The sequence below is a fragment of the Mustela nigripes genome, chromosome 8 (genome assembly GCF_022355385.1).
Source record: "Mustela nigripes isolate SB6536 chromosome 8, MUSNIG.SB6536, whole genome shotgun sequence".
Lineage (NCBI taxonomy): Eukaryota > Metazoa > Chordata > Mammalia > Carnivora > Mustelidae > Mustela > Mustela nigripes.
In genome coordinates, this window is record NC_081564.1 from 563,799 (window position 1) to 586,752 (window position 22,954).

Here is a 22,954-nt window from a genome sequence, read left to right on the forward strand (position 1 = left end):
GCAGGGAGGGAGCAGGGGGAGGGACGACCGTGGACACAGGGCCGGGTGGAGTCCCAGCTCTGTCCTTTCTCCATGACCCTGAGCAGGTCCCGTGCTCTCGGGGGCAGATGTACGCCAGGTCGGGTGCTCCTCACTAACCGAGCTCTGCACCCTTCAGGCCCCCCCAGGGGTGTGTTCTGCTGTGCCTCTTCCAGAGGAGAGAGCCCGACTGGTGGCTAGGCTGTACCCACTCTACCCCAGCGGGCCGGAGACCCTACCCCTGGCACAGCCAGCGGGGGTGGGATGGCGTGCTTCTGCCGGGCCAGTCCAAGCGCGGGCAGCAGGTGCCTGGAGACCTGTTGTCCGGGGGGAGCGGCCCCAGCCCAGCCCCACTGCCCGTGTGGCCCGCCCACCGCAGCCCTAGACCCCAGGGGAAGCCTATCTTTGTGTCAAACGTGGTTCTCAAGGCTGCCTGCAGGTGCTGTGTCCTCCTCCAGCTGGGGGAGCCCAGGGCAGGGCTGTCTGTTTACAAAGGCCGGCAACTGTGACATGAAGGACTGACAAGGTGCAAATTCTGGAGCCAAACAGGCAGTGGCCAGGGAGCAGAGGGGCTTCCCAGGGGGACACACACTCAATGTGGTAGGTCCGTGTGTCACCCCAGGAGCACCGGGGGAGGTGCCCCCCTACCCAGGCTGCCTCTCTGGGGTAAGTGGAGGCAGAGTCTGCAGATGAGGAAGGACCAGAACACCTGCTGAGACCAAGGACAGAGCCCTGTGGGGGGAAGGCAGTGTGGCCAGGGGTCTCAGCGGTCTCAGGGAGAGGAGAGGGCCAGGGTGTCGGGCCTGAGTGCCCTCTCGTCCCTCACTGCCCAGCCTGGGGCCGGCCCCCGTTCTCCTGGCCTAGCCGGGAAGGTCCCCACGGGGGTGGACTGACGGGCTCCGCTGAGGCCGGGGCGTGGGGGCAGGTCCCGGGAGCGTCCTTGCGAACCGGCACATGGTGCTGGGAGGGAAGCCAAGCCAGAAAGACCCCCAGGCCCATTCATGAGCTGACAGAGGGTGAAGTCAGACCCTTTTCCAACAGCCCGCGCGGCCTCCTCGCCGACTGGGAAATGCAGATTTAGGGCAAAGCAGGGTGAGGAGGGAAAACAGACGTGGCCCAAGAGTGGATTTCACAGAATCAAGAAAACCCTGCTGTGAGCCTGCAGGGGAGGGTCTGACGGCACCGGAGCAGCAGCGGCTCCAGGACACCGAGCTGAGCTGGAGGGCTCGGATGGCCGCTGGCCCCCAGGGAGGTGGCCCCTGGCTACCTGCAGTCCTCAGCGCTGTGGCCGTGGCCGTCATGTGGCTCGAGACGTCCAGGGGGTGGACACCAGCAGGTCGGGGCAGCGTGCCACACTGGGTGAGTGGTGGCCCCAGGAGATGTGCCCCCTGGAACCTCAGAATGTGACCATACTAGGATTAGGGTCTCCGCAGCACTGACGAAGATAAAGACCTTGGGTTGCCTGGGTGGTGAGGATCTCGGGTTGCCTGGGTGGGTGACTCCTGATTTCTGGTCCCAGGGTCGTGAGCTCAAGCCCTGCACCCAGCTCTGTGCTGGGTGTGGAACCTGCCCGGAGTCTCTCTCCCTGCCCGCTCTCCGCCTCTTCTTCCTCTCTCAGGGATGTGTGTGCACACAGAGCAGATGTACCCGTAACACTGTGGCATAGAGGGGCCGGCAGGGAGGGAGCAGGGGGAGGGACGACCGTGGACACAGGGCCGGGTGGAGTCCCAGCTCTGTCCTTTCTCCATGACCCTGAGCAGGTCCCGTGCTCTCGGGGGCAGATGTACGCCAGGTCGGGTGCTCCTCACTAACCGAGCTCTGCACCCTTCAGGCCCCCCCAGGGGTGTGTTCTGCTGTGCCTCTTCCAGAGGAGAGAGCCCGACTGGTGGCTAGGCTGTACCCACTCTACCCCAGCGGGCCGGAGACCCTACCCCTGGCACAGCCAGCGGGGGTGGGATGGCGTGCTTCTGCCGGGCCAGTAAGCACTGTGGGGCGTGAACACATGTGTGTGGGGCGGGATGGTGTGTGCCCCTAAGGTGGGTGCTCTAATGGAGGGGGCAGGCAGGCCTGGCTCTTCAGCTCTCCCCCTCTAGGGGTGGGGTGGGACCGAGTGGGGCAGTCCCCCAGATCCTGCTGGGGGGACCTCCAAGCAGTCAGCTGGGTGTGCAGGCACTGAGTTTTGGTGGAGTGGGGAGAGAGGCTTGGTACCTGGGGGTCAGGGTGGAGTGTCTCGACCCCGCAAGGACCCCTGCCCCACCCACCCCGCTTGTCTCCAGGCTCTCCCTGCGTCTGCTAGCTTATGTGTGCTCAGCCGATGCCTGGCCCTGAATGACCCTGGGGTGCCCGCCTGCTCCCATCTGCCATGCAAGGACTGTGAGCTCAGCCGGGCAGGTGTGGGCTGAGGGGCTGTGACCCCCTCCAGGCACAGAGGGGAGCAGCCCACCAGAAAGGCAGCCTCTCTGTAAGCCCCCACCCCAGTCAGGCCTGGTACAACCTTCAGGGGGTGGGCATGGGGGCTTCCCCAAACCCCGACCCCCACATCCTGATCAGCTAGTTCTGGAAGGGCCATTGGCTGGGGGACAGGCAGCCCCGACACTTTCTGGGGTGTCACGGAGCTAGAAAGGGGCACGCAGGCCGAGTGGCCCCAGCACCTCTGCTTTCTACTGAATACAGCAGCCCCCACTTCCTGTCCCTGGGGAGCACCTCCATCTGCCCCGGCCAGCCACAGCTGGGGCTGTGTGTGCACCCATGGAGGCAAGGCCCTGGGAACACGCCCTCGAGTGTTGGGGGCCTGGCCTGGCTCAGTGGAGCCTGAGCGCTCTACAGCTGCGGGATCCCTGCACAGGGGAAACCCACGGTCCCCAGGCTCCGTCTCAGTCAGCCTCTGGTGAGGCAAGTGACGGTCACCTACAGCCTAGAGCACTCTGGCCTCCCTCCCCTTCCCCTGATCTGCTTCTTCTGGGCCCCTGGTCCTGGAAAGCACTGTCCGCCGTGTGCCATGGCCTGAGACCCGGGCACTAGCCCTCCGCTACGGTGGGGGAATGGCGGTCCTCTCGGCATCCAGTCTTAACCCTCAGAACCCGAGAATATGTCTGTCCCCCAAGGGGCCCAGGGATTTACAGACATAGAGACGGAGCTCTCCAGGAGGCAGTGAGCCTGGAGGGGCCCGGTAGGTCCAATGTGACCACAGCAAGGCTGACACCTTGGTTTGGGCCCCGGAACACCTGTCTCGGACTCGAGACCTCCAGAACTATAAAACGCGAGCGTCTGGAGCCACAGCAGGTGTTCCTCCCATGCCCGCCCCTGCACCCGGGGCCAGCTGTACCCTCTCTGCGGGGCTGCCACAACCTGGCCCTCCCTGGGGCCTCCAGTCCTGGGGGGGGCCTATCATGGGGGGCCTTGCTCAGAACAGGCCGCAGGACAGAGATCCCTCTGGAGGGTCATCTGGAGCCAGGTGAGCTGGTGGTCCTCGCTGGGACCACCGGCCACACCCAGTGCTTGTCTGGGCCCTCAGCGTGCAAAGAGCCCGGGCCCTGCTTCGGAGAGACCCACGGGAAGACGCACTCTGGGCTCAGCATCCCCAAAGGGCATGGCTCAGAGGGCTGCCCGGCTGCACTGCCCCCACACGCCCACAGGGCTCCCTCTGCGCTGCTCTGGGCTTCTCTAAGGCGCTCCCTGCACTGCTGGCCCCGCAGCACCTGACCTGTGGAAGACAGGACGTCAGGTGAGGGGACAGGAGCGCCTCGCAGACTTCAGGCAGGGGTTCCCAGGAGTGGGTTCCGCAGAAACCCGTGGGGAAGCCCACCGTGAGCAGGGAGCTGCACGGCCAGCAGGACTTCCTGCAGGGGTGGGGTGCCCGGCCGGAGCGGCACGGCCCCAGCCCGCCAGGACACACACTGAGCGCTGCCCTGGCATCAGCCCTCCTTGACCCCGGAGGGGTCAGGCACGGTCCAGCAATGTAAGGGTTACTGGCCAGAGGGCCGGGAGTGTGGTCCACTGCGTCCCCTCCTCACAGGTCACAGGGATCTAGGAGGAGGACCTCACGAGCCTCATTTCAGAGAGAAAACAGAGGCGCAGGGAGGCCCTCAGCCAGGCACTGAGGGGCCTGGGCCAGACTGGGTTCAGTGCAGACGCAGGGCACAAGGGCGGCCAAGGGGAGGGGTGGCTGCCACCCGCCTCATTTCAGGCGGCCCCCAACCTGCTTTCTAGGGGCTTACCCCAGGCCACAGGCACCCCTCAGGCCTGTAGTTAGCAGAGATTAAAGTGAAGCCCAGAGGCTGTGGGCCGGTGCTGGTGCCCCAGGGGATCCCGGCCCCTCCTGGCCGGCCGCAGCTCGGAGCTGGCAGAGGCCCTGACAGACGGGCTGGCCAGACAGATGTCCCTTGAGGGAGCGCTGCGGCCGCGGGCAGCGAGGAGCACTAGCCAAGCGGCCACCTGGCCAGGCCACTGGGGCAGACGGCAGCCCGTGCAGGCCCAGGAGGCTGCCTAATGAGCCCCACACAATTTTTCACCCCATATTTTTCCAATAAAAAAGCAGTTAGACACCAACCGCAGCCTTGCGGAGGGGCCATCTGGCTGCCTGGCTCCCCAGCCTTCTGGCAGCACAGGCTGCCTTCCCCGCCAGCAGCCAGCGCCCCAAGCGTGGGGGGGAGGGTGGGCGCGGGCCTGGCTGGGGGGCCTGCGGAGCCTGGCGGGGCGCCCATGGGGCGGGGCCCGCTATTTCATGAGGGACGCGGACAGAGAGCTCTTCCTATCTGCCTGTCGGAACCCGGCCCCAGTGGTCTACCCCCGCTGCAGGGTAGACAGGCTCTGCTGGCCTCTGTGCTTCCGTGTCTTGGATGTGGACCGTCCCCAGCCTGACTGCACCTATAGCCAGGGGCAGAGCCCCAGGCCAGCAGGTGAGGGCGGATGGGCCGGCAGCGGCCTCTAGAAGGTGGCCAGTCCCGGCCAACACACAGGTTGCAAGAGACGGAGCCTGGGTCTTCCCGCTGCCCCGTCCGGGAGGGGACGGCCTGCCTGCCACGGTCTCCCCAGCGCCCAGACCCGGGCCCTGAGCTGCCCAACCTGCACGGCCAGCTGCCTCCCCATGGGCCCCGAGCAGCCCCGCTGTCTCCAGCCCGCCACACAGCAAGCAAGGGGACAAGGGGAGCTCTACTCTGTGTAGCACACAAGTGCCCCAGGGCGGAGGGTCTGGGGAGGGTCTGGGAGGCACAGCGCGGCCGGGCCCCAGGGGAAGGCACACTGTGGGGGGATGCCTCTTACTCGCGTTCCCCTGTTCTTACAGCTCTAAAATCAGGGCTTTTGCCATCCTGCAAATACTGTGGAGATACGTGGCCTTCCTCGCCTGACCAGCTCCTCCCGGAAGGAGCGGAAGACCTTGCTTGGCTGTGCCACTGGGAGAGGCGGTGGGGGCTGCAGGGGGCAGAGGCTCCTAGGAGGGGTCCTGCCCTGTGGCAGGTCAGTTGGACTGGGGTGGGGGAGGACAGGGAGGGCGGCAGCTCTGGGTGGGCCGGTACCGCTCCTCTGAGCTGCACCTGTTTCCTGAGGGGCCGGCAGGAAGTTACCCACCGCCCTGGAACTCAGGCTGCCTGAAGGGAGACAGACAGAACTCCAGTCTCTCCTGCGTCCGACCTGACACGGTGTATAGTGACCCCGTGCAGCCTGGAGGGACAGGGACCTCTTAAGATAGCAGTTCCCCACTGCACTTGGAACCAACCTGAGCTTCCTGCTATGATTTACATAATGTGGCCCCTCTGAACTCGTGCTCTCTCCCTCTGCTCTGGCCCCCAGTGGACATTTTGCACCAACATTCTCCCTGGCTCACCATGCGGGGAATCAGTCATTCTGTATGATCAGTGGTGTGGAGAGGTGAGATGCAGATGAGGTGGCTGGTGCTACAGGTGCCTTCGTGGGCTAAGGAGGTGAGGAAGGAAGCCATATACCAAGGATGGCCAAGCAAAAAGATAGGAACCATGGACAGGCCATGCCAGCTTGGGGGGCCCACACATGGGCTTCTCAGTGACAAATACAAACCCCTCTATTTAGCCAGTTCATTTCAGTTTCCACCACAGCAGCCAAATGCAGTTCTAACCAGCGTGGGGCCGTGTGGAGAGAGCGGGCATCTGTACCTTGGAAGCCAGGTCTGAGGGCTGGGAGTTGACTGTGCAGGCAGTAGGGGTCTCTGCATGTGACGGGGACAGATTTGTAAGCAGACAAGCGGAGAGGTTGTGTGTGCCCAGATAAGAGGCACTGGGGGCGGGGGGAGAGCAAGGGGGGGCAGTCACAGCATCCAGAACAGCAGCCCAGGTAGCCACACAGAGCCTGGTGAGGCACCATGGCCCTGCCAGTGCTGACCAGGCACAACCGGTCCGTGGTGGTTGGCCGATTACCCCTCAGGGAACCCTTGCTCCAGGCAGCCTCTCCGGGGCTCCTCCCCACATTCACACAGACTTCGGGGCTCAATCCAAGCCCACATGCCCAGCCCATGCTGCCCCACGGTCAATCGTGTGGGGTCTTAGCCTGGCCTCTGGCCTCCATCCCAAGCTGCCCAGGGACACACCCCAGTGTCTCAGAAGACCCGGGTACTCCTGGGAGAGGCAAACCTGGGTGACCAGGGAGGAGACCTGTGCCCTCTGGAGCCCCAGAGCCAAGAGCTGTCCCGTGCCGGGCCGGGCCACTGCGTCACCTGTGCTGACCACTCACGGTGGCCACGGCCCAGCACACGGGTCTGTAGAAGGCTGACTCTGGCCACAGCCTTCCTTTCAGGGCCCACAGCCATGAGCCTCAGCGGCAGCCTGGACAGGGGTCTGGGCCAAGTGGCTATGCGTGGCGCAACAGAGAAGTGAGGTCTAGCAGAGACCCCAGCCAGACCCTCCGGGCAGGGGGCTCTGGGACTCAGACTCTAGCGCTCCAGATTCTCCAGGGCAGGGCTTCTTCCCTCGGGGTGCACAGGGAATTGCCAGAAACACAAGAATCATGAGTCCCAGACTCCACACTGCACCCATCCAGAGTCAGCTCCTCCCGAGCACACCTGTCCCCCTTGTCCCTCTGCCAGGCTGGGCCAGGCTGGTCCCCAAGCGTTGCTTAGGACTGGCCTGTGGGCTCCCCGTTCAGTGTCAGTGCAGCGGAGGCCACGGTGACAGCCCCTGCTAGCCCTTGGTGGTGGCCTGCCACCTGGTCCAGGGCATCGATGGCTACGTCCAAAGTGACTGCTTGTTCCTGCGGCACAGTCTGAGCTGCGCCCTGGTGCCTGCCCTCTCCGCCCCTGGTCTCCGCGGCCCAGAGACCCCACTCTCGTAGCAGGGGCGGGCTCAGAGGTAGAGGGTGAAGCAGGCCAGGGCCAGGAGTGGCCAAGAGGCCAGGCTGCACGGGGCCCCAGAGGCCCTTGGAGGGCTGGGGTCAATGCTTCTGGCTGAGAGGAGCGAGCCGTGGTTCTGGGCACGGTGCAACCTGGCGGCCGAGTCAGGACAGTGACGCCCGGAAGGAACCCACCTGGGGTGCAGCAGCTTGGTTTCTTTTGTGGAAGGCAGGCCAGGGAGCCTGGGCAGGGACAGCCAGCGGTCTCAGGGGCTCAGCAACCCCTCCCTCTGAACCCCCTTCCAGCACCTCTGGCTTCAGAGAGCGCGTCCCTCAAGGTGGTTTTAGAGAAAGGCGGGCTGGAGGCGAGGGGTCAGCTCTGCAGCTTCCTGAGGCCCCTCGGCTCACTCCTCAGAGAGCCTGGGGAGCAACCGCTCTGCAGAGGGGCTGCTGGGAGTGGGGGTGGGAGGGTGGCCGGACCCCAGACAGCGGTGCTCACTCCTAGCCGTCCGCCCTCCGGCCACCTTCCCCGAATGGTCCAGACCCCAGTAAGGACCCACGCAGGACTTCTGGGCTGGCTCGCCTTGCACGGCGGGTCTCAGGCCTCACCCATCCACACTGCCCCTCCCCCTGCCACGGATGAGCCCCCCGGCTCTTCCCGTGCTCCCTTCCACCAGGCTCTGAGGTTGGTCACCCGGACCCCCCACCCAGCATCCTCCGCAGGCCTGTCCTGCCAGGCAGTGTCCCAGCCCTTCCCACACTTGCTCACGTACGTCTGCCAAGGGTGGCCATCTGGCCGGCCAGGCCTCAGACAGCGCCAGCGCAGGCCGGGACAGGCCGGGACATAGTAGCTGGCCGCGCAGCAGGGTCATGCACTGCACAGACCTCCCCATGGGACTTTGTTCCCCTTCACAAAACCGGCCTGGAAGCCAGTGCACGGCAGACCCCAGGGGTGAACACTCTGGCCTCTGGCCTGGACGCTGGTCCTCCTCGCCCAGCTGGTACCTGCCCTCGGTGCGGCCGTTGCCGGCGGCCTCATCAGCAGCTGCCACTCTTTGCAGCTGTGCCGTTCCCATGTTCTGGAGGACTGCAGGGGCCAGCTGTGCAGGCTCCTGACCCTCTCTATGCCTTGGGGTCCCAGTTCCCACTCCCCAGGGTCTCAGGACAGCAAAGTGAATGCCAGGACAGAGTCCCGCCTCCACGGCACTCAGCACACAGCAGGGCCCCAGGACAGACAGCCGCTGGGCTGAGGGCTCGGGGGTGGTCTCCTCCCTGCTCCCATGGGACACACAAGGGCCGGCAAATGACTGGGACCAAGGCCCCCCCACCCCAGCAGGCCTGCGCTGTGGTTTTTCCTGAGCTAAACACTCCAAGTGCATAAATCCTGCGTTAATGGGAACTTCATTGTTCCTGAAAAGGAGGGTAATTAGGTGCTAAGGCGCGCCGCTGCTATTAGCGGAAATCTGTTTTCCTGTGATGGTTCCGGACCCCAGACTGGAAGGTGGGGGGTGGCACTTACCCACAACATGCCCCCCACCCCGCCCACAGTGCCCCCCCGCCCCCAGGTATCCCGGGCAGGGACGGGGCCGGGACATGTGAGGAGGCCACTTGTCCACACCCCGTGGGTGGAGGTCTCGGGAGGAGGTATGGGGGCTTACCTTGTCGTCCCCTTCACTCTCGCTGTCACACTGCGGGGGGAGAGAGACAGAGGAGAGTCAGCACCTGTCGCAGGGCAGGGTTGTGGGTGGAGCCTCGCGGGGTGATTGGGCCTTGGGGGGCCTGGAAGGGATCTGGAGGTCAGAGTGCCAGCGAGGCCCTCGGTGAAAGGCTCTGAGGGGTGGGCCAGGCAGAGGTGAGGAGCTTGCCCTCCAGGGTGGTGGGCACAGATGGGAGCCCGCGGGTGGGATCAAGGGTGCCTTCTGGGCAGGGCCACGGCAGCCCAGCCCAAGCAGCCCCGGCTCTACTGAAAGGGCAGAGGGGGGCTCGGATCCCTCAGACAGACAAGGGGGTCAGGCCAGGCCTGCGGCCACAGGCACCGCCCGCAGGGAGGGCTCCTGAAGGCACCCGTGCCTCCAGCGCCCCTGCGGCCTGACTAGTAGCTCAGTTAATGAAAGAAAGGTCGGCGATCGTGCAAACAAATCTTTGTTTTCCATTTTCAGCAGGCAGAGCTTTAAAAAGAAAGACTGCTCTTCTAGAACCACAGCAATTTTCCCCCTAAAAGAACATAAAGAAAAATAATCCCGTCCTAGCAACCGCAGTTACAGCACGTCGTGTCAGATGAACGCTACCGCTGAAAATACGCCTCCCAGGCCGCGCGGGAGGGTGACAGGTCCCCGTCAGCGGCGCGCCTTGCTGTCCTCCAGTCGCTGAGTGCAGGGAGGGGGTGCTCTGCCCTTGGCGCCCCAGGGTGAGGGCCGGGGTGCGCTCGATGGCAAAGGTCAGAGCAGTACAGGTGGGCCCGTGCTTTACCAGCCGCCCGCTGCAGCTGGGAGTGGCCCTGGGGGATGGGCCCGCTGTGGGGGGGCTTCTGAGGCTAACAAGCGTCCCACCCCCACAGCCCCCCTGCAGGGCCTGGACAGAGACCTGGTGGGGAGGGGTGTTCTCACACACACGTCCCTGCCACGCGATGGCAAGAGGCCAGGCCAGTCCCTCACGAGCAGGTCCGGGGAGCTGGGAGAGGGCAGGGTGGCTGAAATCCAGGAGGAGGCGTACGCCAGGGGGATGAGGGGAGCCTGTGAGACGGGACGGGAGAGGTGCGGGGCTGGACACACCAAAACACGGGCAGCACACGGTCCTGTCCTGCGGAGCTGGGACCCAACTCTGCCACGGGGGCTGGGATGGATGCCAGGAGCCCCACTCGCTGCAGCTGGCACAGAGCAGTCAAGCTGCTGGCGGAGCCGCCGGAGGCCCCCAGCCAGGCCTCTTCCTGCGTGGTGAGCGGCCCTAGGCCTTGCGTCGGAAACCACAGTCCCATCCAACCGCCGGGAGGGTGGGGCCTTGTGTGCCAGGCAGAACCGGGCGCCCGGAACCCCCAGGCTGGCTGTTTCACACCTCTCCCCGCAGCTTTCCGTGTCACAGGGAGAGCTTAACGACCCGACGATCAAGGAGGGGTTAGGGTGCTTCCCAGCGAGCGCATGCGTGGCCCTGTCACGAACCGACAGCACCCCCTTGTCAGCCAGCACAGGCTACGTCATAAACAAGTTCCCGTCATGAAGTCCTACTGAATTAATGTTTAACTGCAATAGAGTCGGGACTGAATGAGGCAATTAATCAGGGCAAGGAGGGGAAAGGAGCCACATCTGTCTTACAGGAGCTGCCTGAGAGAGGTGACCTTCACGGGATCCAGCAGGGCTGGGTGGTCCCGGGGGGTGGGCAACCCTGGGGTGTGTGTGCGGGTCAAGCAGGGAGCCCACGGAGCAGAGGACAGACTCGAGGCCCCAAGTGCATGTGCTGGCTACGGTGGGGAGGCCAGAACGTGGGCAAAGGGGCTGACATCCTCCGGGTGCGCGCTGCCACCCACACCGGGCGGCCTCAGGCAGGCCGCTGGACCTCTTCATGCCTCAGTTTATGCTTCTGTAACACAGACAACAGCCCGGCCGCGGGCTGTCGTGCAGCTCCAATGAGTGAATACAGGACAAGCTCCAGGACAAGCTCCAGGACAGTGCTGGGTACGGACTCGGAAGTGCTGTCAGCATGACGGTCACTTCTTCACAGTCGCTGCTACCCACGTCACCCTCGTCACCACCGTCACCACGGTCGTCCTCGTCACCACCAGGACAGTGCTGGGTACGGACTCGGAAGGGCTGTCAGCATGACGGTCACTTCTTCTCTGTCGCTGCTACCCACGTCACCCTCGTCACCACCATCACCACGGTCGTCCTCGTCACCACCGTCACGACCAGCGCCTTCATCATCGCCCTCACCACCGTCATCAACCATCAGCATGACCGTCACCACCGTCCTCACTGCCGTCACCGGCACCACCACCCTCCCCACCGTCGCCATCACGGTAGTCACCATCACCGTCCTCACTGCCGTCACCGGCATCATCTTCAGCATCACTACCTCTGCCTCAGCCTCTTCCCTCGTATCACCTAACGGCTCTTGGAGGCATCCAAACCCCACAGGGTCTGAACACAGACGTCTCTCACTGACAGTGCCCTGCCCGGTCCAGGAGCACCTGCACCGGAGGTCTGGGGAATTCGGCCTCCATCCCCGGGCCTCTTCCAGAAACCCGGGCAGCCACTTGCTTGGGTGGGGGCTGCCTGTCACCCTCCGGGATAGGAGACAAATCAACACGGTCACTGAGCTGCAACAGAAATGTACCTTTTTCTTCTCTCAGTGTGAACATTAATTACTGCTTCACAGTGGTACTTAGTGGAGGTTGCTGTCTCCCATCTCTCAAACAAAGGCATGCAAAATTCATGGGCAAGGAGACCTTGACTCTGAGCCCGCTTCTCCCGTCAGATGCTCTAGCATCTGGGCCTGGGCCTGGGCCAGAGGAGCCCCTGGGGAGTGGGGAGGAGAGAAGCAGGGAGCAGGGGCATGGTCCGTCCTGCCCACTGCGGGCCCCCTCAGGCCATGGAGACAGAGAGGGCCCGGAGGCTACCCTGGGCTCTGTCTGCCATAGAGAAAGATACTACAAGCCGCCCCAGCTCTGCTTCTGCCTCCCCCTAGCTTCCTACTCAGGTGACCCCACTTGATCCAGGGTCAGAGAGGGCTGAGGGTCGGCACATGGCCTGGTGCTCTGGGCCCAGACCAGGTTCCCGCTCCCACTGCAGCGTGCAGTCTGGGATGTCTGCTGCGGAGGCCCTGCTCACACAGCTGCCCCGGGACTGCGGAGGACCTGACTCCTCGCTGGCTTGAAGCTCACTCTGGAAGAGCACTCCACCCACAAAGCCCTGAGCAGCTGCACACCAAATCAGCAGGGCCCCTGGTTAACGTGGGCTAGAAGGCCATGGAACATTCTAGGCAGCCCACCTGAGCACGGGGCAGAAAGGTCTGAGCTGCTGGACAGTCGGTGCTGAGGCCACACTCAAGAGGCACAAACTGTTGATGTGGGCTGTTCTCATGGGGCTGTTGTCATGGCTCATGCATGTGTGTGCAGGCCCAGCTGGCCCGTCACGGATGTGCATGTTCTGAGACACGTCAAGGTATACTCTGAGGCCCGGCTCACGGAAGCGCCTGGCGTTCTGCCCAATGCATGCTCTGCCCCAGGGCATCCTGCCCAGTGTCTCAGTGTGTGCAGGGCACATGTGCACCCAGGTGACCTGACACAGGGTCACCTATCCCTATGCATGTGGCCCAGCAGCACTGGGCTTCATGAACGCTCTACCCAGCACTGCTGCCTCGGAAGAGCTTTGGGGAGGAGAGTGGCTGCCCTGCCTGCCCGCGTGGGCACCCGTCCCCCCCACAGAGAAGGGCCCAAGGTGCTCGCCTTCCATCATGCTGTAAACACTCCCCCGGGATATGCAACGTGTGCCCCGATAAGCAATTCAGCTAAAAAAGGAGCCGCGAACAGACTCCAGGAAGCCCCGGGCCCAGAGCCGCCTCCCATCACGCACGGTCTGGAGTTGGGCTGAAAAGGCCATTTTTCACTCTTGTTGGTCAGAGCACCCCACCCTCAGATGCTGGGCAGTGACGCGGGACCTCACAGGCAGGGGTGCCAGGGGTGGGGTGGGGGCTGCGGTCTGGTCTGTGGCTGGGGCGGCCATGGGGTCAGCCGTGTCTGAAGCACCGAGCCAGGCTGCAAGGATGGGGCGCACCGCGCGGGGCGGCTGCCGGGCCTGCCAGTGCTCACCTGGGCGTTCGCCGACTCCACGGACAAGAAGCGGGGGCCCAGCAGGTGAGGGATTTGCTGGCAGCAACGGGGAGAAGCTGGGGTGTGGTTGTGCCGGACAGCAGTCCTGACACCGTAGGGCAGGCTGGAGAGGGGAGCCCCACATCCCGCTGGCGGGAGGCCCGGCAGGCTGTGGGGTGTGGGGCTGGTGGCGCACTGGCTCCCTGGAGTACTTCTATACCACTCAGGACCCAGCACCGACCCACCTGCTTACGGGTGGGGAAACAGAGGCAGAGTAGTTGGGAGCCGACCCAGGAGGGTGGGTGCATGGGGTCTGAAACCCAATCTCAGTCTGGCCCTTCTGATCAGGACCCCATGCCAGGGACTCCCTCAGGGGAGGGGGGGGGGGGGGGGGGGGGGCTCCAGGATCACCCTGCAAAGGGCCCTAGGCCACGCTGGCTCAGAAAGTCACAGTGAGCCTGATTAATTATGCACGATAGCTAGATGAGGACCCTGAAAATCCCACACTTGTTTACTCAGCTAATTCACTTTTTATGAGTGTTTAGGCTTTAAAGCAAAACAAAGCACTAATTACCCAATTAACGAGCAATTAAGTTACTGCAGCCCTAATAGCCCAAGTGCGCAAGGCCTCCACGGGCTGAGGGTGAGTGAGACCCACTGAGCGGAGAAGCGCGGCTGGAACCACGCAGGTGCACTTGGAGGAGGGAGGTGGCGTCCTCACCTCTCCCAGGTGTGGGCAGCAGGGACAGATAGGGCTGGTACCTGCCCGCCCCGCGTGCGCCCCCCAGAGCAGCCCAGAGAAGCCGAACGACTCTCCTACTCCGTCCCACGCCCCCTTGTGTTCCCCCCGCCTCAAGTGTCTGCATCTCCAGTGGCCCCCAAGACCTGGGCAGTGGCGGGCCATGGTTTAGAGCTCTGAGAGCCCCGAATGGGCCGCCTCACAGAGACAAGGACAGTCCAACAGCTGACCCGTGGGCTCTTTGGGCCCTGTGAAACAAGTGGGTTGGCGTGCCTACCCCCCCACCCCGCTCCAGGCCTCCTCCCGCACTTGGGCGGAGAGTGGTCTCTGAGGGAAGCGATGGAGACACGGCGTGGGGTCTGGTGCTCCTAGACGCCAAGTCTGCGCCGGGGCTGGAAACACAACAGCTTAGGAGCTGCCAATGGCATGAAGCTACGTCAGAGGGGAGAGTCCAGGGCACAGAGTGCTGGGCAGGTCCGGTGACTGATCGGGGCGGGGGAGGCCAGGAGGAAAGGAGCCATCCCTCTAACTCTCCAAATCTCAAGACGACTGGAATGGAATGCTGGTCCTTCCACTTCTTAGCTCATGGGACCTGCCTTGCTGCCCCTGGACAGAACGCATGGATGGACGGACGGACGGATGGATGGATGACATAGCACGGTGCACACAGTACTCAGAGGGAGATGGCAGGGGACGAATGCATGGACTGACGGACGGACAGATGGATGGATGAAAGACTTAGCATGGTGCACACGGTACCCAGACTGAGCTGGCAGGGAGTGAAGACACGGACAGACGGACGGACGGATGGATGAAAGACTTAGCACAGTGCACACAGTACCCAGACGGAGCTGGCAGGGAGTGAACACATGGACGGTTGGAGGGACAACGTGGATTCTGACCACTGAGGTCTGAACTATCCTCCTGCTCCCGCTGCGGGGTCTCCAGGGGGTGGTACTCCCGAGGGAGGCCTGGGTTTCACAGTGACGGCCATCCCACAGCACCACGGTGCAAAACACAAAATGACTTTTCCTCTTCTCTGGCTGCAGTTACCAAAGATACCAAGGAGAACTGGGCACTGCTCTGGGTCAACCTGAGTTCGCCTACCAGGGAGGAGGACTTGGGGAGCACCATGCAACAGCAGGCATGGAGGACACGCCTGGTGCCCTGGGTGCTGGCTGTGCTTAGACGCCCACGCCCACAGAGCCGGGGCAGCCCCTGCGCCCCTCTGTTCCCCCCCCGCAGCTCCCGGCCACACAGAAGGCGACCCCCTGCCTGCATGAAGCCCTCACGTGCACACGCCTGCACATTCTCACGGACACACGCTCGGACTCCCTCCCCCCACCGCACGGTCACGCTCCTGGGCCCGTCTGAGCGCCATCCCCCCAGGGGCACTCAGGGGCACCCCGGGCCCTAACCTGATGGCCGCTCTGCGTTCTCCCTCCGCTCCCTCCGCTCTATGCGCGTTTGCCGCGACGGGCACACGTTTACTCCTCTGTCCTGCTTCCCACCCGCCCTACCTTCCACGGCCCCGTGAGAGGGGACTTCGGGTTCTCTTCAACCCTGACTGCAGGGCCTGGAGTCCCCCCTCACCTGCGGCAGGCGCTCCGTGAGTACTCAGAGACCGCGGACGGCCACTCCGGGACACGCCTGAGCCAGGAGGCCCTGACAGCTTCTTTGGAGCCGGCCAGGCCCTACCCGAGCCTCAGGGGGGCAGGTGGGGGCCCTCTGCTCCCGCCTCAGGGGCCTTACAGGGCCGCCGGTCGGTTCCTTGCTCCACGCCCAGGGACGGCGGTCGGTTCCTTGCTCCACGTTTAGCGGCCGCCCCACAGCCCTCGCTGGGCCGGAGTAATTAACGAGCCCGTGTCAGCGAATGAATCAAAGACGGCCGCAGCCCCGCCGCCGCCGCTGACCTTTCGCGGCGTCGACTGTATTAATATATTCTCCTGTTGTCAGACCCAAAGCGCTAACTGCCTTATGAATTATTTATGAACACAAAAAGTCTTAACCAGAACCGTGTTAACATTAATTCCTAACCTCCTGTGCCCTGCAGCCCTGCGTGTTCTGCATAATTGAATCCCGGCCCATCGCCCGCCCCCGCACCCGGCCCACCGCCTGCCCTCCAGCTCTGGCTCCTGGCACGTGTGGCCACCGCCACGAGGGCTCCTTGTGGGCCTGTCCACAAGAGAGGCTGCATCTGGCCTCTGGGGCCAGGGCTATGGCTGGGTCCCCTGGCGGGACGGGAGTCCTGGGCTCGGAACTAAGTCGCCCTGGGCCGTTCCCAGTGGCTGGGGCCTGGGCGCCGCGGAGCAACACAGGGTCCGGGTGAGAAGGCACAGCCGGCTGGCAGCTGGACTGGAGGCCTGCGTTCGGAACAGAGAAAGGCAGGCCGGGACTGGCAGAGGTGGGAGGCCCCAGCGACCAGCGACCCCTGCCCCCCAAATCCCCAATCCCCCCGCTAAAGGGACAGCAGGGTCTGCCCACACCTCAGGCCAGGCCAGGACGGAGGGCGCCAGCTGCCCCGCCGCCTTGGAGGCGTCCCCTGTGGTGGGGGCAGCACTGGGGGGAGCAGGGCTGCAGGCTGGCTCCCGTCCGGAGGCTCCAGGGGAGGAACCAGTAAGGCGAGGAGGCTATGGTGGCCGCCACAGCCCCTCCTGGGATTCACACAGTGTGCGGGCCCAGCCAGGAGGACCCTGTGGGGCGACCGTGCTGTCCAAGGCTCAGCTCAGGCTGCCCCAGTCAGAGGTGCCCAAGCGATCCCAGGTGATGCTGCTGAGACACAGTTCCCTAGAGCTGAGTCCACAGGGCGGTGAGACGGGACAAGACGACCGTCCCACAGCTGGCTCAGTGGTCTTCCCTGCAGAGCGGGCAAGGGGAGGGGCCCTGTGCCCAGGGAGAGGAGCGCGGGGCAGGGAGCGCATCTGGGTGGCTTCTCCTAGCGGTTCCTGCAAAGTGACCGCGACGGACCCAAATCCGTGGCTCACCCCGTGCCTGCCCGGCTGGGGGCGTTCTCCTGCCAGCGGCTCGGGGCCGGCAGGGGGCCGCTGCCTGCTCTCAGCGGCACTGCGCTGAACTCTGTCCCATGCCTGTGGCCAGTTCGAAATAAAATAACGGGGGCAGGGAGACTTTAAAGACGGGTGGACAATGCCACGGAGACAAGCTGGTTTGTCCCGCACCTATGCTCTCCCGCCACTAAATGCAAGCCCTGCTGAGAGGGCTGAGAGGCAACACAGGACATGGAGACACACCCATGGGACCCCCACGGCATGGACAACTAGTCCAAGGCTCCAGGCTCCCAGCTGGAGGATGGTGCCCCGGCATGTCGCATGCCCCCCAGAACCCAGACCCCCTCTTGCTGATAGCGCCCTAAAACTCCCATCGAATGACCTGTCCAGAGAAGTGCCAATGAGCTGGACGTGCCTCGACTGCTGGGCTCAGCCTTCCCTGAAGCCCGCCTCCCGTTTGGCCCTGGGAGCCGGCTGGGCCCGCACCTCCATGTGGCCCCTTCCCTCTTCCACGCAGGCCCGACCTCCAATCTGCCCTTGGCCGGGTGTCCCCGGCTGGCTCCTGTCTGACCACGGGGCGCACTCGTGCCCAGCACCCCCCGTCCTGTCAGCCAGCACCCGGAAAGCAGTCACCATGGGTTCTGTTTTCTCCCACTGCTGCCTGCTAGGGCAGGGACCCAGAGATTTGCTCTGCTCCCACCCACAGTGGAAGGGGCCCTCCTGGGGCCGGTGGTGCTGAGGCTGTCACAGTCATAGGCTGAGGCTGTCAGTGTCACAGACACGTGGCGCCCCACAGCGTGTGCACTCTGTGGGTGGGGGTCCAATGATGCGGGTGGTGCAGGAACAGCAAACACGGGGGATGGTCCTCCCCTCTCTCTGGGATCCAGCCATCTGGCAGAGAAAACCGAGGCCCCCAGCCCCACGGCAGCCTCATACTCCTCCTATACAACCGAGACCCTTGCCCGACCTAGCCCAGCTGTCCCTCTCCAAAGGGAGGAGTGTGAACGGGGGAGGCAGGCAAGTGGCCTCTGGCTCCCCAGCCCTATCCCCAGCCCCCTATCTCGGCGGCCCGGGAGCTCCGCCTCTGCAGACAGCAGCAGGGTGTGGTCCCAGCCGTCCTCCTGGATCAGAGGCGGACCCTTCCCTGCCCGAGGCCCCGGGGCCCAGGGCGGGGAGGGGCCCGCGGCTGTCCTGGTCTGTGCTGGCCCGACCTGACTGGGACCTGTGGGGGCTGCCAGATGCCTGCCGCCCCAGCACACACATGGCACTGCCCCATGAGTGGGGGTGGGGCGGGGCCACCAGCGGGCAGGGCAACACAACAGGGCAAAGGGGTGGGCGTGGAAAGCTCTTCTGGCCAGCAGGGTGAGTCCCCAGCACCCTGGGAGGGGAGGTCAAGCAACCCTGCTGTGCCTGGTGCACAGCTGCCCTGGGCAGGCTGACCGCTACCCGGGACAGCGGAGCAAGGGGACAAGGACCAGGCCACCTGCAGAGAACAGCTGCAGAAAGATGGGGTTCAGAAATGTGCCCATGTGACGGGTCCAACCTGCAGACACACACAGCTGCCCGCAGAGCCGCTGACACAGAATGTCCGCCAGAGAAGGGGCACCCCTGCCCTCCACAGCAGGGGGCCCTCCCCTCTCCCCTCCACACCAGCACCCTCCCCTCTACCCCTCTACACCAGACCCCTCCCCTCCACACCAGACCCCTCCCCTTCAACACCCCTCTACACCAGCAACCTCCTGGACACCAGCACCCCCTCTGCCTGGTGTATCTTTCTCCTCAGCACTTGCCACTGGCTAAAGCACTGGGCAGGTCAGGTCACCTGTTTATCTTTTCATCCTTTGTCCTGTCTTGCTCTATCTAGACACACACAGCAATCCACAGCCCTGCCCCGTTTCTGGAAGAACCTGCAACCCAGCTGCTGGGTGGGGGAGGGGCTGCAGCTTGGGGCCCTTGAGGTCACGCCCCCCACCCCACCCCATGCCACATCTCCAGACTGAGCAACAAAGGGCCCACCCAGCTGGTCTGCTGGTCTGTCTGCACACCGGGGGCAGCTTCCCTGCGATCACACCCCTGGATGCATCCGAGGGCCAGGTTCACAGCTTTACAAGCCGGAGGAGGCAGTGCGGGCAGGCTGGAGCTGACACCCCCAGCCAAAGTGCTGAGGGACAGGGACACAGGGAAGGACTTGCATGTCCTACCAGCGGGACGGAGGTGGGCCATGGCTGCACCCCAGGGCCTTAGGAGGCGGTCTGAGTGAAGGGTGGGTGGGCAGGGGACCTTCTGACAACGAGCCAGGCTGGCCGGGGCTGCATCACAGGTCAGGACTCCACGCTCGGGACACACCCCGCAGTCCCCGCAAGTTCCCGCCGTCCCCTGAGCGGCACATCCCTGTCCCCAGCAGCTGGCTTCAGGACTGCCCCAGTGCTCAGAGGTCATGAGGGGAATGCAGCTGCCGCACTAGGGAGAGGCTGACTGGGTTTTATTGCTTTTGTACAAATTACGGCCGCTCAGAAGTGGCCCAAGGAGCAGGGTAATGGATTCATAAACCTGCCTCGTAAAGACAGAGCCGGCTTTGGGGCCTGCCAGCCCCCAGTGTTGTTCAGAGGAGCGGCTGGGGACAGGGGGTGCTGGGCCACTACTGGAGAGCCAGTCTTGGGATGGCTAGGGGCGCCCCAGGCACCCCCCTGCCACCTCAAGGAGGACAGCTGGCCAGGGCTTCCCTGCACCCGCCCACCAACCCTCCTGCCACTAATGCCTTGGTGGGACCCGGGCCCACCCCCGCTCATGCTGCACCCCCCAACTTCAGCCACAGAGGGCGCGGCTCAAGGGACAAACCGACAAGTGGCCCGTACGCACCCATCCCACCAGAAGTGGGGGGTCCGGGGACCCAGGGTGGGAGAGCAGGTGCAGAGCCAGGAGCTAGGGTCCCTGGCGGGATCACGTGTGAATGGGTGTTGAGCCCGCGTGGGGGGAGGGGGCCCGCCTGCTGAGGAAAGGGGCCTTGGCCCGGCCACTGGCGTCCAGGTGGGTCTCACGACTACTTGGCCTAGGAGCCACACCACCAATGCTTTCTCCTGGCCCTTGCCCTGGGAACGCCGGTTACAGCCCCAGGGCTATGAGGAGGCCCAAGCAGCCCGTGGGGAACCACCCAGGGGAGCCTGCATCAGGCAAATGGAAGCTCGAACGCGGGCGTGAAGGAACCTTCCATAACCACAGTCCGGGCCGTGCCGGGGCCAGCCGGGGCCACGCTGCCGGCCACAGCAGCCTCCCTCCACAGCGCTGTGGCCCGCGCCAGCTGGGCTCCAGTGTGGGAGGATGGTGCTGGGGCTGGGGGTGCTAGGAAATTAGCTGTCTGTAGCCCAGCCGAAACCTGAAAATCCATTTCCAGAAATCTCTCAAACGCAATCAAGCCAACTGGCTAATTACACCCCGCGCGAGGGGTCCTGCCGTGGCAGGTATAAATGGGGTCTGCCTAACCCAGACCAGCTGGCGGGCCTCCTGTGCCCTTCTGTGCCTGGCTTGCGGCCGGCTCTCCCACACTCACCCCTGTGGCCTTCGGCTGCCTGGCCTGGGGAGCAGGTAGAGGCCTCTTCCTCCCCATCCAGCCCTGCTCTGCTGAGAACTCCACCTGCATCCAAAGGAGAGCCTCACCCGAATCCCACCACCCTGCCCACGGCAGCCCCCTGCCTCTTGCTGCTCTTCCTATGGGCAGGTGGAGCCCTCCCCCTGCACAGCCTTTGCACTGGCTGCTCCCGGGGTCCCTCCCCCTGCCCCAGCACGTACACTCACACTTGTGTCCCCTGCAGCCTGGCCTTGCCCCTCCCTGCCATCCCGGTCACCTCTGCACTCGCCGCATCCACCTAGGAACATTCTTACTGGCTTTATTCAGCATCTTCTCCGTGGCACGGTGAGGCCCATGGGGCGGGGACACCGGCCACTCGGGTCAGCGAACACTTGTGGAAGGGAGAAGGGTGCCCGGGAGAGGTCTGAGAACCCATGACGGGCCTGGGGACGGAGGGGACCTGCGGATGGGCCTGTCTGCTCTGGCTCTCAGCTCAGCCCCTTGGCCGGCACCTGCGGGGGGGTCTCTGAGCCCTGCACTTCAGTCCTCACCTAGAGGTGGGGGGGGTCACTGCCATGGTGATCACGTCCACATGGAGGGCCTGAGACCTCCCGGGCTCATCACAGGTGGTGGCCGGTGGCATCACTGCCATTCTGCCTCCGCTCCTGTCTGCAGCCCCAGAGCCTCTGTGAGCACAGGCCGCTTCCAGAACACTCCGTGTGACGCCCTCGGCCGGCCTCCCGGCCCCAGCCGGCCTCCAGATCCTCATTTCCCTTTAATAAAAGAACTCCCAGCCCTGCTTTGGAGGGAGATGGGTTGTCACGTCCCCGGTTCCCAACAGCTGAACGGAGAAAATTACTTTCCAACTCATCTTGCGGCACTAAGGAACATCTGATGTGTGCCGGGGAGGCCGCACCAAGCTTCCGGGACAAGCTGTCGAGGATGAGCAGTAATTGGGGATTTGCTGGGGATAAAGCTCACAGAATCAAAGCCCTTTAAGTACGGTCTATAAAGCAGGTCAGATGACAGCTGCCCTGGGTCACTAGCGCAGGGATGCGGTTGGGGACAGACATGAGCCCTGCCGAGCCTGAGGTCCCACCTACAGACACACACAACCAAGGCACCCGGGCACAGGCGCACACCCACACGCGAAGCCACGGCTCACTTCCAGGCACCCGCGCCATGACCGCCACTTAAGCGCAGACACACAGGGGCACGCACACACCCTTCCAGATGGACATGCCCATGGTCCAGAAAGAAACAGCACACTGGGACTTACAGGCGTGCACAGCCCCCCACAGCCACACGGAGACACAGGGGACACGGCACACACTCTCCTCTCAAAGAGAGCCATCCGCGAGCTGTACACGGGTCAGGTGCTGGCAGAAGCCACACGCACCACCTAGTGAACATGCACGTACACGCACGCAGGCCTCGACCTCAGTGTGCACATTGGAGTGTCTGGGGCGCCCATGGTGAAGCCTGGATTTAGAGGCAGGGTCATAGCCCCCCTCTGCCCAGTCAAGCTGGCCCAGCCCTCACGCCTCTGGTGGGCAGTGCCGGAAGCCACAGACAGCCTTGGGGGCCCAGTGCACACAGAGATCTGGGCGCTGAGCTCACAGAACTTCCCAGGCCTGGGCCTGGCCACCCACCTGCCCCCACTCTCTCTGTTCCTACTGGCTGAGGGTCACAGGGGTTGGTTCCGCCTCCTCCAGTGCCAGAGGCACCTCTGCTTCTGGAATGGCCAGGCCAACCACCTGAACCTTGCAGCACCCAACCACAAGCATATGCCAGGGACCAGCACAAACACCTGCTCACACCAGGACCTAATGTATACACCTACTCATGCCAGGGATTAGCAAACACCTGCTCATGCCGGGGGTCAGCAAACACCTGCTCATGTCAGGGATCAGCACACACCTCATGCCGGGGATCAGAAAACACCTGCTCATGCTGGGGATCAGCAAATACTTGCTCATGCCAGGGATCGGCACACACCTGCTCATGCCGGGGACCAGCACACTCTCCTGCTCGTGCCAGGGACCTAATGTACACGCCTGTTCATGCCAGGGACCGAAACACACACCTGCTCAGGCTGGGGACCGGCACACACCTGCTCCTGCCAGCACCTGGCATGCACACGCAGGAACCGCCATGGCCCAGCAGCAGGCTGGGTACGTCCCTGCCACCACCTGTCACTCCTGTGCAGTGGCCTTGGGGGGTTAAGTTGCAAGCAGCTGGCCCATTAATTACGGGTTTTTCTCCAGGAAACATTCCAAGGAGCTCTTGGGGGAGAAGACCATGAATAACACATGCGATCTGGAAGCAGAAGGACCGCGCAGGGGCTCTGGCAAAGAGGCTCGGGGCAGGGAGACCCCAGTTGCCCAGGGACTCACACACGGAAGGAGGCTCCAATCGGCGCATCCCTGGGCCTCGCCCGTCTGGGACCCTTAGGCTGGCACACACCCCTGACCGTCCCCTCACTCTCCCTGTCCCGACGTGCATCACACCAAGTGTTATCACCAGCCACT

The 22,954-nt window shown here is 64.0% G+C and overlaps 1 protein-coding gene across 9 annotated transcripts in view; it reads right to left on the reverse strand.

The window, feature by feature from the left end:
- FBRSL1 (fibrosin like 1) overlaps positions 1-22,954 on the reverse strand; it is a 78,001-nt gene that overhangs the window by 21,482 nt on the left and 33,565 nt on the right. For all 9 annotated transcript variants that reach the window (XR_009405839.1, XR_009405838.1, XM_059408135.1 and 6 more), the window contains exon 5: positions 8,973-9,002. Coding sequence is in view for 7 of the 9 variants with exons in the window: in XM_059408135.1 (XP_059264118.1) it covers positions 8,973-9,002 (30 nt within the window). In the remaining 2 variants the exon portion in view is untranslated. The remainder of the gene's footprint in view (positions 1-8,972; positions 9,003-22,954) is intronic.